The sequence below is a fragment of the Salvia miltiorrhiza genome, chromosome 3 (assembly GCF_028751815.1).
Source record: "Salvia miltiorrhiza cultivar Shanhuang (shh) chromosome 3, IMPLAD_Smil_shh, whole genome shotgun sequence".
NCBI lineage: Eukaryota > Viridiplantae > Streptophyta > Magnoliopsida > Lamiales > Lamiaceae > Salvia > Salvia miltiorrhiza.
In genome coordinates, this window is record NC_080389.1 from 46,465,405 (window position 1) to 46,479,102 (window position 13,698).

At 36.4% G+C, this 13,698-nt stretch overlaps 1 protein-coding gene across 17 annotated transcripts; it reads right to left on the reverse strand.

The window, feature by feature from the left end:
* Positions 1 to 18: 18 nt before the first annotated feature.
* LOC131016064 (membrane protein of ER body-like protein) lies at positions 19 to 6,782 on the reverse strand. Of its 17 annotated transcripts, none has more exons than XM_057944628.1 (14): positions 5,893 to 6,721; positions 4,912 to 5,040; positions 4,374 to 4,580; positions 4,048 to 4,194; positions 3,758 to 3,922; positions 3,468 to 3,632; positions 2,809 to 3,342; positions 2,588 to 2,725; positions 2,059 to 2,277; positions 1,675 to 1,923; positions 1,424 to 1,546; positions 1,063 to 1,314; positions 851 to 912; positions 19 to 673 (listed from the first exon to the last, which is right to left on the reverse strand). In XM_057944628.1, exons 1-14 carry the CDS (start codon positions 6,245 to 6,247, stop codon positions 200 to 202), a joined length of 3,219 nt encoding a protein of 1,072 aa, XP_057800611.1. In that variant the 5' UTR covers positions 6,248 to 6,721; the 3' UTR covers positions 19 to 199. The 17 variants fall into 17 exon arrangements, with proteins under 17 accessions (XP_057800611.1, XP_057800609.1, XP_057800606.1 ...); XM_057944626.1 differs by having other exon boundaries at positions 2,809 to 3,354; XM_057944623.1 differs by having other exon boundaries at positions 2,809 to 3,354; positions 3,468 to 3,644.
* Positions 6,783 to 13,698: the final 6,916 nt, after the last annotated feature.

Consider the following 13,698-nt stretch of genomic DNA (forward strand, 5'->3'; position numbering starts at 1 on the left):
TCATCAATACACGTCATGTGCACAGTAGAGACATCAAATTTTATGAGAAAAGAGAAGAGTTCCAAGTGCAAGATATAAATACAACAACAAAAATACAATGACTATATAGAGGGGCTCCATGACTAGCTAAGACTTATTCCAGTTCCAACAAAATCGCCAACCTCCATTATTCAACTGAACACGTAACTAGAGAGAGCACTCAGTAAGAGGCCCATCCTGAGCCAACTGGTGTCATCTCCGGCACAAACAAGTTGGGAGCTGCTGAGCTCGGCCCAAACAGCCCGAGCTTCACCAGCAGGCGCTCGACTAATCCGCCAGCGGCATACGACACACCCGAGACCGAGATCCCGAGAATCAGGAAGGTCATGACTGTTTTAAAGTAAGACTTTGGGGGTCTCTGCACATAGACCTTTCCAACTGTTAGCATAACTATGCAGACTAGAGAAGCTGCTGCTACCATCAAAAGCTTCAGCTGTTTGTCGTCCGACCCACGGAACGAGAAGCCATACAAAACTGGAGGCACCAAGCCGAACATGATGTATGATATTATGACGAGTACAGCATGCAGCGCAAAATTCTGTCTCCGGCCTAGGAGCTGTCTGTAACGATCCGCTTGCTCGGTTATTTGGTTGGAGAGCTGCTCCTCGACACGGTCACATCTTAAATCCCACAGCTGCACAGTTATGCAGAGAATACTTTCGTGAGGGGTCACTATTTTGGGCGATAGATTAGATTGACAATACATATGATCGAGCGTTTGAAGGATTGGACAATACTAGCTCAATCTATCTAAAGGCTATGCTTGATGGAAGAGGCTTTATATAAGGCAATGAATAAATCTACAACTTACATTGTGAGCAATGATAAAAAGACCTCCAATCAGATTTGCAGCTCCCAGAGTCAACACATTCACTGCAAATGACATTGTAGAACAATCAGACCAAGAAAAACATTATAATTATGAACAGAGTCCAGACATGATTCTTTTTTGCAACGGCAGTAACATAGTCCTTTCGAGATTATTGTAAATGAACCAGTAAAGATTGCATGCAGCATACTTACATGTGGTCGCACCACCACCAGCGGCTGATGATACGACGCTAAGGCTAGTCATGGTCTCTGCAAGCCCACCATAAACTATGCTTTTGATCACTTCAACTTTGCGTTCTTCTCTAGCTCTACGTCCTTCGCTATCAGCAGTAGTAGTTTGAGTTCCCGACTGGGATACTACTATAGGAGGGGTTATGCCTTCATCAATACAAGGCAACACAGGTGGATGCGTATCTATAGTTATTCTGGTTTCGTTGCCTGCACCTGCATCAAGATTTGGTGATAATTAACTCGAGAAAAATGAGGACCTCATTCATCTCTCTAAACAGTAACGCGCAATTTAGGCATGTCTATTTGCAACTATTTAATCTACCTTGTGCAGCTGGTGCATCTCCTATATCTGAAGTGATCCCAGTTCTGAGTGGCTTGTCATGATGGAATTCGAACGTCGTTGTAGTGGTCATCTGCTGAGGCACTTCATCAGGGTAGACCTCACCTGTAGGTTCAAAGAGAATGCTACCAATTTCAAACACATTTCGTTGTTTCATCCCAAGATCATACTTGCTAAAGTATGATCTATAGTAAGTTCTGAGGTAGAAACACAGATTTAACCAGAGGTTTTACCGCTATCACTGCTTCTGGAATCGACATTTCTGCTGTCAATGATTGATGTAGTCACAATAGTGGCTGTAACATCTTGCTCGTCGTGAGGAATAGATACCGAAATGTTCAATGTGCCATCCACATCTTCAGCCGTTGAAACTAATGGCGTTGAGAGCTGGACGATGTCCTTATCTAGACTGGTGTGAACTTCTCGGCCAGGTTTTGATTCCATTTGTTGATCTGCGGCTAACACATCGGACTTCATAGCATCTGCCGCACCAGAGGGAGGTAAGTTATTACAGAACTCACCCCAAAAACTAAATTAATTGAACAAGGGTAAGATATCCCCATTTTGAATGGGATCTTCCTCAGATTTCTGTGTGAAAATCAATCAAAAAACAGTACCTACTAACAACGGGAGCTTTAGAACATTGTATAGGTCAGGAAGAGTTAGATCCCGGCCTTCGTGTGTATTAGTTTTCCCAGTAGTTCCCTCAAGTTGTTCAGGAGCACGAGTAGGTGAGCCAGTATCTTGTAAAACTAAAGGTAGACCACTTTCATGAGCAGGGTCAGACGACGGAATGGCTGAGCTAACTTGTTGCACGTTTGTCTCAGAACTACTTCCTGCATGTGAATGAACCGAGTTACAGGAACACGTAAAAGCAATTAGGACGTTGTCTACATAAATAAAGTAGTTATGAAGATGCAAGATAAATATTTTCCATTCTCGATGCCTCGTTGTTTAAGCTAAAAAATGCATATTCGAGCTTCAACCTGCGCAAATCAGCCGTCGTCATCACAAAAAATATATTCAAAGAAGTAAACAAGGAACTAATATATCCTAAGTTCTATTAAAGATCTCGAGACATATGCATTAACAAGACTCAGCTCTCTGCAGGAACAAGGTAAAGAAAGAGACGAAGAAAAAGAGTACCTTTCTCAACGGGTGCTTTCTGCCTATATGGTATAAATATGTCGAACCAGTTCTTTTTTATGCCCGGTGCTTGCTCGTCCTGTGCATTATCTTTCACTCTTTTGCCACCAAATGATGGGAACAATTTGAACCCGTCCCCTGCATTATTTCCCACTCAAATAAGTAGCAAATAGCAATATTATTAGCACAAAATTATCCAAGCAGGAAAAAAAAATGCGTACCAGTTGGAATGAAAATGCTGAAGCATGATAAGCATCTAAATATAGCAGGCCCCCTCTCACGTTCATCTTCATCTATTGTTGGTGTTTGAGCATCGTCATTATCAACTCCCCCTTCTTGATAAACTTGATCCTCGGACGAAACAGCACCTACGGCTGCAGTTCCTGTTTTGGGACGCTTAACCTCCTCATCGGTAATCCTTATCCTGCGCTTTCTTTTGCTAAGAATCACCCTCTTTGTGATACAAGACTTGCAATTGGGACAGTAGAGATCATGTGTGGTTTGCTTCTGTATTACTCTTTCAACGTCTGATTCTGTTATTTCCAGATCATCCTCATTTATCAGCTCTGTTTCTGCAGGTTTGATCTCTTCAGAGGGCTCATAACTCGTTCTACCTTCTTGAAACGAACTAGAAATGCCGTTACTCTCAACCTCTTCCTCGTATTGATTGCTTATCACAGAAGCACCATTGAACTCAATAGCAGGACCTTTCAGGAATGGCTCCCTTATAATATATGTAGATGTAGAATTAACACCTGCAACCAAATCTACGAAACAATGTGAAGTAAACAATATTGTTATATCCAGATCATCCTAATTTACAAGGTCAATTTCTGCACTTTCGATCTCCTTACAAGGCTCGTATCACAACTTGTTTTACCTTCTTCTGATGAACTGTCAGAAGGCCGAAGATTTGAACTAGGAAAGCCGTTCCCCTCAACCTCCTCCTCGTGTGGATTGTTTATTACAGAAGCACCATTGAACTCAATAGCAGGACCTTTCAGGAATGGCTCCCTTATAATATATGTAGATGTAGAATTAACACCTGCAACCAAATCTACGAAACAATGTGAAGTAAACAATATTGTTATATCCAGATCATCCTAATTTACAAGGTCAATTTCTGCACTTTCGATCTCCTTACAAGGCTCGTATCACAACTTGTTTTACCTTCTTCTGATGAACTGTCAGAAGGCCGAAGATTTGAACTAGGAAAGCCGTTCCCCTCAACCTCCTCCTCGTGTGGATTGTTTATTACAGAAGCACCATTGAACTCAATAGCAGGACCTTTCAGGAATGGCTCCCTTATAATATATGTAGATGTAGAATTAACACCTGCAACCAAATCTACGAAACAATGTGAAGTAAACAATATTGTTATATCCAGATCATCCTAATTTACAAGGTCAATTTCTGCACTTTCGATCTCCTTAGAAGGCTCGTATCACAACTTGTTTTACCTTCTTCTGATGAACTGTCAGAAGGCCGAAGATTTGAACTAGGAAAGCCGTTCCCCTCAAGAGAAGAGACGTCATGTTTTGTATGTGCAGGGCGTTCCAAGATTAGCGTCTTACGAACATACGTAGATATAGGATTAACACCTAAGCCTACAAAACAATGAGCAAAACAATTGTAACACGGTCTTACAATTCTGTCCATCAACTTGCAATAGAGGAGTAACAAACGACTAATTTACTGTAAAGAATCCGTTACCACAGAAAAGTTTTCGTGTTATTATCTTTCCCCGTTTCCTTTACAAAAATGTTATTATCATAACTTGTTTTACCTTCTTGAGATGAACTGTCACAAAGCGGAAGATTTGAACTAGGAACATCATTCTCCTCCACCTTTTCCTTGAGTTGATTGTTTACTACAGAAGTACCATTGGACTGAATAGTGGGATCAAGAGATAAGATGTCATGGTTTGTACGTGCAGGACCTTCCACGATTAGCGTCTTACACATATATGTAGATATAGGGTTAACACCTAAACCTACAAAACAATGTGAGCAAACAATTATAAAACAGTACACTTATTAATATGTACTTACAGCAGTGCAGAGAAGTAACAAAGGAATAATTCTGTAAAGAATCAGTTACCATAGACAAAATTTCGTGTTATTATCTTCCCCGTTTCTCTTACAAAACTTAAAAACGTTATAGCAGAGGCCTAGAAGATCATAGGTAAGCACGACGAGATCTACAACTGACTAGCAATTTTAATTTATTCCTTTGGAACTACATACTGGATCGAAGGGCATAGACACTTTGACGTATATGTATCTTAACCAAGATTCTTTGGTATAATTTTGGTATCTACTGACCTTGAGATATAAAATTTAAAGTTTTGACATTGATCAGGTTATGCAACACTCCTCTATGATTTTGAATACGATCAACACAGACACTTCCATTGCCATATGTCCAAGTGCAGATTCGACACTTCCATATTCCTTCATCCAGAAAAACAGAAACAAGTGATTGCAATTGCAACAATTGCAAATAGTGCCTAACATTTATACAAATAAATGAGAAAAACTCTCATCTACAAAGCCAAGCACCTCAACCTTTCTAACTTTTAGGTACATCAGTGCATAGTTAGGGGAAGAGGCTTTTAGCTCTTAGCTGCAGATAGTTTCAACTGACAAAAACAGAATGCTGCAGCTAAGTTAGTGTTCAAGGTTCAGTCTGCTGTCTAAAGGCTCTCGTCGAAGAAACTTAGACGCAACACATTCTAAATCTACCATTATTACTTTACTATAAGAAGCAATCATTCAAATCTACCCGCCTCACCCAAAACCACCAGCTTGCAGTTGCTCTTTCACTATCGTGCTGTTTGCTTTGGATCCATTAACTCGATTATATATTGATCGTTTTCCTGGTTTCCATAGATGCAAGGCATACTTGTGCTGACCAGCTTAAGTGAAACTCATATATCCAAGAATTTAATTCCACAAACAAACTACCTCAACAGAGAATTTTGATAGAAAAACCAATTTTTGGTACAGCCAGATGCATATTTTTGCTCTCAACAACTGCAAACCTGATTCAGATCCCTAAAATCAAGATATAAAGGTTTTCCAACAGGCCACATGCCATAATCTATATATATATATACTGGAAAACAATATAAATAGTGAAGAGGGCCCTTTTACTTTTTTCCACATATTTTACAGACAGGTAGGGTTTTGGAGTGGGGTTAAAGACACAAGAATATCAAGCTACTATTTTAAAATTTTATCTTTTCCAGACACATTCTTCATATATACTCCAATAAAAACAAATAAGGAGCCATGACAAAATACCTTCAACTTTGTCATGGAAAACAAGATTCTCTGAATTGTTCTCGCCATTTGTGGCTTCTGCTTCATTCTCAACAACACTTTCATTCTCCTGTATTTTGTGCTCACCATTAATGGCTTCCGACTCATTTTCAGCCTCCTCCATTTTCTGGTGTTGTCCTTCATTTTGAGACAGAATTGCGTAGTTATTTTTCACAGAGACTCCATTACTCACTCCACCATCAACTTCAACACCATATTTTGCAAACATTTTGCTCTCATTTCTCTTTCTTGTCGATTTTCTCACTAATGGAGTGGTTTCCGCAGCTGCTTCCTCCTCCACCTCTGCCGGCTCCAGCCTCTCTTCTTCCTTTTCCATCTACGCACACACACTGAGAGAGAGAGAGAGAGAGAGAGAGAGAGAGAGATTATCTTTTTCTTTACACAACAAGGCGTTGCCCACGTCTAATTATGGAGAAAAAAAAAGCTGTCAATCCCAGTGCATTGCGTGCGTAGGATACAGACAATCACAATAATATTAGTTTATTACATGCACTATAAATGCAAGAGCTGAAAATAGTTGAATCATGAGAGAAAGAGATTGAATGAGCCTTATCTCTACGAACTAGAGAGTTGACAAAATATTAGTAAAAAAAAAACATTCAATTCTCCCGAAAAAACATTGAGGATTGTGACTGGTCAGAGGTGAGAGTGTACACAAGAAGAGATTCTTGCGCAACCCATAAATATGAACACAATAAATTGAGGAGATTATATTTATTTATGGTATGGAAGTGAGCAGGAAAGGCTGTTTTGAGGGCAACGTGCTTCACTCTTTTGTTTACATATAAAATGTTCAACAAAGGTTAGCTTTTCTTTTGTCTTTTGATCCCAAGTGGTTACCCAAGAATTTTGAAAAGATGTTTTTATGACCAATTATTAAATGAGAAATTTATTATTTTAATAATATTTATTAATATAAATAAAAAAATATGATCAATGACGTTTATATAAAATTTAAGGTGAAAAGTTATACATAAATTATACTCATTTAGAACTTTGCTACTCTTATATAGAGTATTAGTGCATCTTTTACTAATGGTCGATCACTGATACTCGATTACTTGACTTGCAGTGGTTGAATATGTCGAGCATTGATGCATTTATTGCTAATGTTTAAAATATTCGATTTATATTGGTCGAGCATGCCGAACAAAGTTCACGATTTAAATAATATAGAATAATGAGATCAAGTTTTAAAAGGAATTTTGCTTTCACACTAAATATGAATAGTGTTTGTTATTATTTCTATAATAAGTATTTTGATTTTGAAGTTAACCTTAAAAGTTGAAGCTTGTGAGGAAATTATACACCGTAGCTATACATGAAATAATTAATTAATAATTTATAATTAAAAGTTAAATACTAAAAAATTATTAATTCTAAGTGGACATAACCAATCGTTAACTATTAATTTTATAATTAAACTTTATAAGAGATTGGGATTGAAGAAGGATAAAATAAAATAAGAACTAAAAAGAGATGTGATATAAATGATCTCACATGGGTCTCTCGTGTGGTAAGAACAGATGTCTCATTTTCTTTAACATGACAATTAACTTGGATTTGAGTTGACGGAATAGAAGATGGATAAATTGGGGACACAATTTTTTTTTTTTAGTATATTATATAAAAAAAATTAAAGATTGTACTACAGTGAACTCGAATCCAAGACTTTAGATCTTGAACATTAATCATTTATCGCTAGACCAACGCACGCACACAATTGAGAAAGACTTTTATTTCAGTTTTTGGTTGTTCCCCTCATATACAAAGAAGGCTTACATCCATTTGATTTCAGTATAACTTTGGATGTGGTTTTTATTTTTATTTTTATTTATTTAATATTATTGATTTATCAAAAATAAAAATTGGATGTGATTTTTCATACCAGTGAATCAAAATTCGATGTGATTTTTCATGCCAGTGAGTCATGAATGGGGGGGCGGAAACAATAGAAAAGAACTCCATGTGTACCAATGTCCAAATCTAGGAATTGCTCATTTACAATCGCAAAGAGAAAAAGGGAAATGGGGGTGTGGTTATATTTTTACACATGAGTGAAGTTTACTCAATGTAAACATTCGAGTATAATAATTAGGAGTTACTTTCGTTACAAGAATTTTTTTTTTTTAGAAATTGTTAATTTAGACCACACGAGGAAAAATAAATAAATATAAACATATATATATATATATATATATATATATATATATATATATATATATAATTGAGTTGAATTTTGAAATAATTATATAAAATAGTGAAAATTAATAATTGTCTCTTAAACATAATTTTAATAAATTATACTATATAGTTAAAATTCAGTATTTTGAATGGAGTTACTCTCATTTTTTTCATGATTATACGTAAGAAAACACAACGTCTCTATTTTCCTTACTGTCGCATTCCCTCTCTTTCAAATCATAATCCTCTCGTCGCGCTGTTAAATTTTTTCCTTCGACGCACAACCACCGATCAACTATCATCTACTCCGGTCATTTTTTTTTTAAATATCTCTCTATTCCCAACGAGCCCCTCTTTTTTTATTTTTGTCATTGTCGTCGTCAACATCCTCTTCTCTAGAATCCAGTGAAATATGAGTTTCAGGAGTTCCAGATCTACGAGAATTATAAGATGCAAATCCAGATTTAAGAATATCTAAAACGAAATGGTACGAATGAATTTCGTACCATTTGTTCCAAGATCTATCGCGCCAAGCGGAAGAGATGGAAGAGGCCAATACGCCCACTTGCTGCGACCATTTTGTCTGTACCAAGACTGTCAGGGCAATGGTTAGAATGATTGATGCAAATCGAACCATTAGCACCATTCGTATCATTCGCCCTAGATCTGTCCCGCTATTTCGAGGAACAAGTGGTACCAAAAAATGAATTTGTTCCATCCATGCCGAGTGCAGAAAGAGAGACGTATTAGGGTGAAGAAGACAACAATCTTAAGCCTTTTCCAATACATCACTGCCTCTCCCGCACAACACTTTTCTCCAGTGCAAGAAAGTGAAGTAAATGATGAAAACTTAAGGTTTAGTTTAGGGATTTACTTATATTTTGTGTTAGTTGTGAGATTTGTAAGTTTTCGTGTTGATTTGATCATATGATTTATATTTGTATTGTTTGAAAAATAAAGAAAATGAACAAGTATTGATTCAAATTTTGTTCACCAATTATACTTAGATTTGTTGGAATAAACTGCGGGTCTGTAGTTTTGTTATTGCACCATTTTTGTGGGACTAATGGTACGAAATGACATATTCGTACCATTCGTCTCAAGTGTTAGAGCGACAAACCTTGAGACGAATGATGCGAAATGACATATTCGTACTAGTCGTGTCAAACACTTGGCGCGACAAACCTTGGGATGAATGGTACAAAATTACATATTTGCCATATTCGTGCTGAGTGTTGGTACAAACTGTAAGGCTATAATTTTTGTTGAAATAAATTACGCCATTTTTGTAGGACGAATGACACGAATATGTATATGTCATTTCATACTATTCGTCCCAAGTGCTATGGAATGGCCTATTCGTGCCAACACTTGTGCGACATACCTTGGCACAAATAGGTTATTTCGTACCTTTCGTCCCAACATTTAGCACGACAACTCTTTGAACAAATGGTACGAATATGTCATTTTGTACCATTCGTGCCAACACTTGGCGTGACAAACCATGGAACGAGTGGTACGAAATGGCATATTAGTGTTATTTGTCCCAGGTTATGACGCGACAGACATTGGGACAGATGATATGAATCAATAGAAAATAACATAAATTTGAAATAGTATTTTATTCATATCTTCATTTTACAACAAATCCAATAGCAAATACAAGTACAAATCTCACAAATAAAACGAAATCTCGCAAATCCAACTAAATGCCTGAATTAAATCTATAATGATTTCGAATAGATACCACATTATGGGAAAGGCTGGAGATTGGTTTCCTCAGCACCGCATAGAATATTTGTCGGTACACTTGGTATGAAATTACATATTTTGTATCATTTGTGTCGTGCATATGAGCGACAGATCTATGAACGAATAGAATGGACGGTGCTAACAAGTGCGTTGGCCTTCCATTCTTCCGGCTGACACAACATATTTTTGTACAGATGATACTAATTCGTTCAATTCGTACCATTTCGTCTCAGATCTGAATTTGTATCTCATAACTCTCGTAGATCTACAATTTCTGGAAGTCATAGATCTCTGGAGAAAAAAGTTGTTCACGACGGCGTATGGGTGGCTAAGAAAATGAGTCGTTAGAGAGAGAGCAGTTCGTCGGAAATAAAGAGAAAAAGAAACTCGTTGGAGATATACCCCCCCTCCCTACACACACTATATATATCAGGTGTAGTTCTATTGAAAATTTTATTTTTAGTGAGAAATGAAAATAATGAACAAATCAATAAATTCTACGAATAAATCAATATAATTAATGAACAAACTTATCTATAAATTTTGCCACGTCCAGGATTCGAACCTTGACCAAAATGCTTGTTCATAAAAATTATTAACTTATTCATCAAAATTACTAACTTGTTCGCGAGTAATCTGACGAATTCTCAATTTTCAATACATTTATCATTCTCAACGTGTGTAGAGAGAGAGAGAGAGATAGAAATGAAAATTACCAAATGTAAATGACTAAATGTGTGAGAAATAAGAATGAATCTGAAATATGAGATTTAAATCCCATAACTAATTATTTATCTTGGAGGGGGCAAAAATTTCATATGAATTTTAAATTTTGGACGGGGCAAAAATTTCACAATACTAATTGAATACACTGTTCGTACATTATAATCAACTTATTCTTGTAAATTTATATTAGCTTATTTTATATTTTTCTTTTTCATGAAAGATAACGATGAGTTTCAAATCTACTAGAGCAAGAGAGCAATTCGTAAGAGATTTAAGATCTGTGAGAGAGAGTGAGAAACAAAAAAAAACTAAGCATCGATTAAAAAAGGGCAGGAATAATTTCATTCGAAACACTAAAAATTGACTTTAGTTTTATTAAAATAATGTTGGATGAATTGATTTTCTACCATAGTCAATAGATACTTCACACTAGAAACACGGTATAAATATAATAAATATAATTTGTGGATGAAATTTCGTGCACTTTTCAATGTGAAAACAGTAAGGGAAATTATTAAGATACACCAACTTTCTAGTTTCTACTACCTAATTAACTATATAAGTAGGCTATAAATGTTGCAATTAATAATGTTAGGAACTCGAAATTAACTCGCAATAGTACAATTATTGTTATCAATAGGAGTATTTTATATGATTTTCTTTATAGCACTGACATATCAATATAATAATTGGATTTTATTGAGAAAAATCTAAAACCTAAACAAGCAACACATTTGTGAAAAGATGTTTCCTCGTCCCAAAAGATGTTAGAATTATTTGTACTAGAGTAATGAGTAATGTAATACGCAATTCTACTATGTTTACAATAAGTCCAAATATATTAATAAGATTAGCATTTGTCCTCGTATAATATACAAAAAATATTTTTATATTTTTATGTAGAAAATAAATACTAACTTAGTTATCACATCACACAGACAAGCTCTCTTTAAGAGAGCAAACATTTATCAACTTAAGACAATAATTGAACTTGACTGCTGGTAATGATTTGGTTAACATATCAGCAGCATTGTTCTCAGTCCCCACTTTAACAACCTTTACAGTGCCCTTTTCAATAATATCTCTCACAAAATGTAACTTCACATCTATGTGCTTAGTGCGTTCATGAAATGCTTGGTGTTTTGCAAGATGAATGGCACTTTGACTGTCACAAAGTATAGAGACTGATTCCTGCTGAAAACCAAACTCTTGAATCATCCCTTTGAGCCAAACACTTTCTTTTATTGCCTCAGTTAAAGCTATATATTCTGCTTCTGTAGTTGAGAGTGCTACAACAGATTGGAGCATTGACTTCCAACTAATGGCTGAACCAAACATTGTAAACACATAACCAGTTTGAGATTTTCTTGTATCAATACTGATAGCATAATCAGAGTCTACAAATCCAGCCAACACCTCACCACCTATAGCAGAAACTTGCTTGAACACAATCCCAACATCAGGAGTTGATTTTAAGTATCTGAGTATAACTTTCAAAGCTTCCCAGTGAGCTTTACCCGGATTTGCCATAAACCTACTAGTGACACTAATAGAGTGGGCTAAATCTGGCCTTGTACAGATCATAGAGTACATAATACTCCCCACAACATTGGCATAAGGAACTTACTCATCTCCTGTTCTTCTTCCTTAGTACTTGGTTTCTGCTTTTCATCAAGTTTAATATGTTGAGCTAGTGGAACACTTACTGTCTTTGTCTCATTCATATTGAACTTCCTGAGTACCTTGTGAATATAGTCAGACTGAAGAAGCATTAACTCACCCTTTTCCTTGTTTCTCTTAATATCCATTCCCAAGATTCTTCTAGCCTCCCCAAGATCTTTCATGTCAAATTCTGCACTTAAAGCTTGCTTCACTTCAACAATCTCTGTTAATGACTTACTAGCAACTAACATATCATCCACATATAGCAATAAAAACACTAGACCTCCATCTTTACCCTTTTTCTGATACACACACTTATCATAAAGAGATCTGCAGAAACCAATACTTAACATGAATTCATCAAACCTTTTATTCCACTGCCTCGGGCTCTGTTTCAAACCATAAAGTGATTTCTTTAACAGGCAAACCTGAGACTCTAAACCTTTAACAATAAAGCCCTCAGGCTGATTCATGTATATTGTTTCATCTAGTTCTCCATTCAGGAATGTTGTTTTAACATCTAACTGATGCAGTTCTAATCCTAATTGATTAACTAAAGACAGCAAAATCCTAATAGAAGTATGTCTTACAACAGGAGAGTAAATTTCAGTAAAGTCTATACCTTCTTGTTGTGTAAATCCCCTGGCTACTAGTCTAGCTTTATACCTTACCATTTCAGTGTTTCCAACTACCTCCACCTTCCTTTTGTAAATCCATTTACAGCTAACACACTTCTGTGTTTTTACTCTTGGTACTAATTTCCAGGTCTTATTCTTCATTAAAGACTCAATCTCTTCCTCCATTGCTTTAATCCATTGTTTACTATCCTTACAACTGACTGTTTCCTTGTAGTTCTTTGGCTCCTGGTAAGCAATCTTTTCAGCAATGTTGAGAGCATAAGAGACTTGTTCAGCATGAGCAAATCTAGCTGGTGGCCTGATCTCTCTTCTGACCCTATCTCTTGCCAAGTGATAGTCACTCAAACTATCCACATAAGTGTCTTGATACTCTGATTCTTCCTCTTTTATACAATCATCATCAGTAATTTCTTTTTGAGTTTCAGAATCAGCAGATCTGGTAGTGGACTCCACCTCAAGTTCAGCATTTGACAACTCTTTCTTATATGGCATGACATCTTCTTTAAAAATGACATCTCTACTTACAAGAGCCTTTTCCCTTTCCTGACTCTATACACCATAATTTGTAACCCTTCACACCAGTGGGATATCCAATCATAATACATTTCAGAGCTCTAGGTTCTAGCTTGTCTTGCCTTGTGTGAGCATAAGCAAGACAACCGAATGCTCTTAAATGAGAATAACCTCCTGACCTGCCATTCCACATTTCTTCTGGAGTTTTCAAATTAATAGCAGTAGAATGACACCTATTAACTAAATAGGCTGCTGTAGTAACTGCTTCTCCCCAAAACCTTGCAGGCAGTCC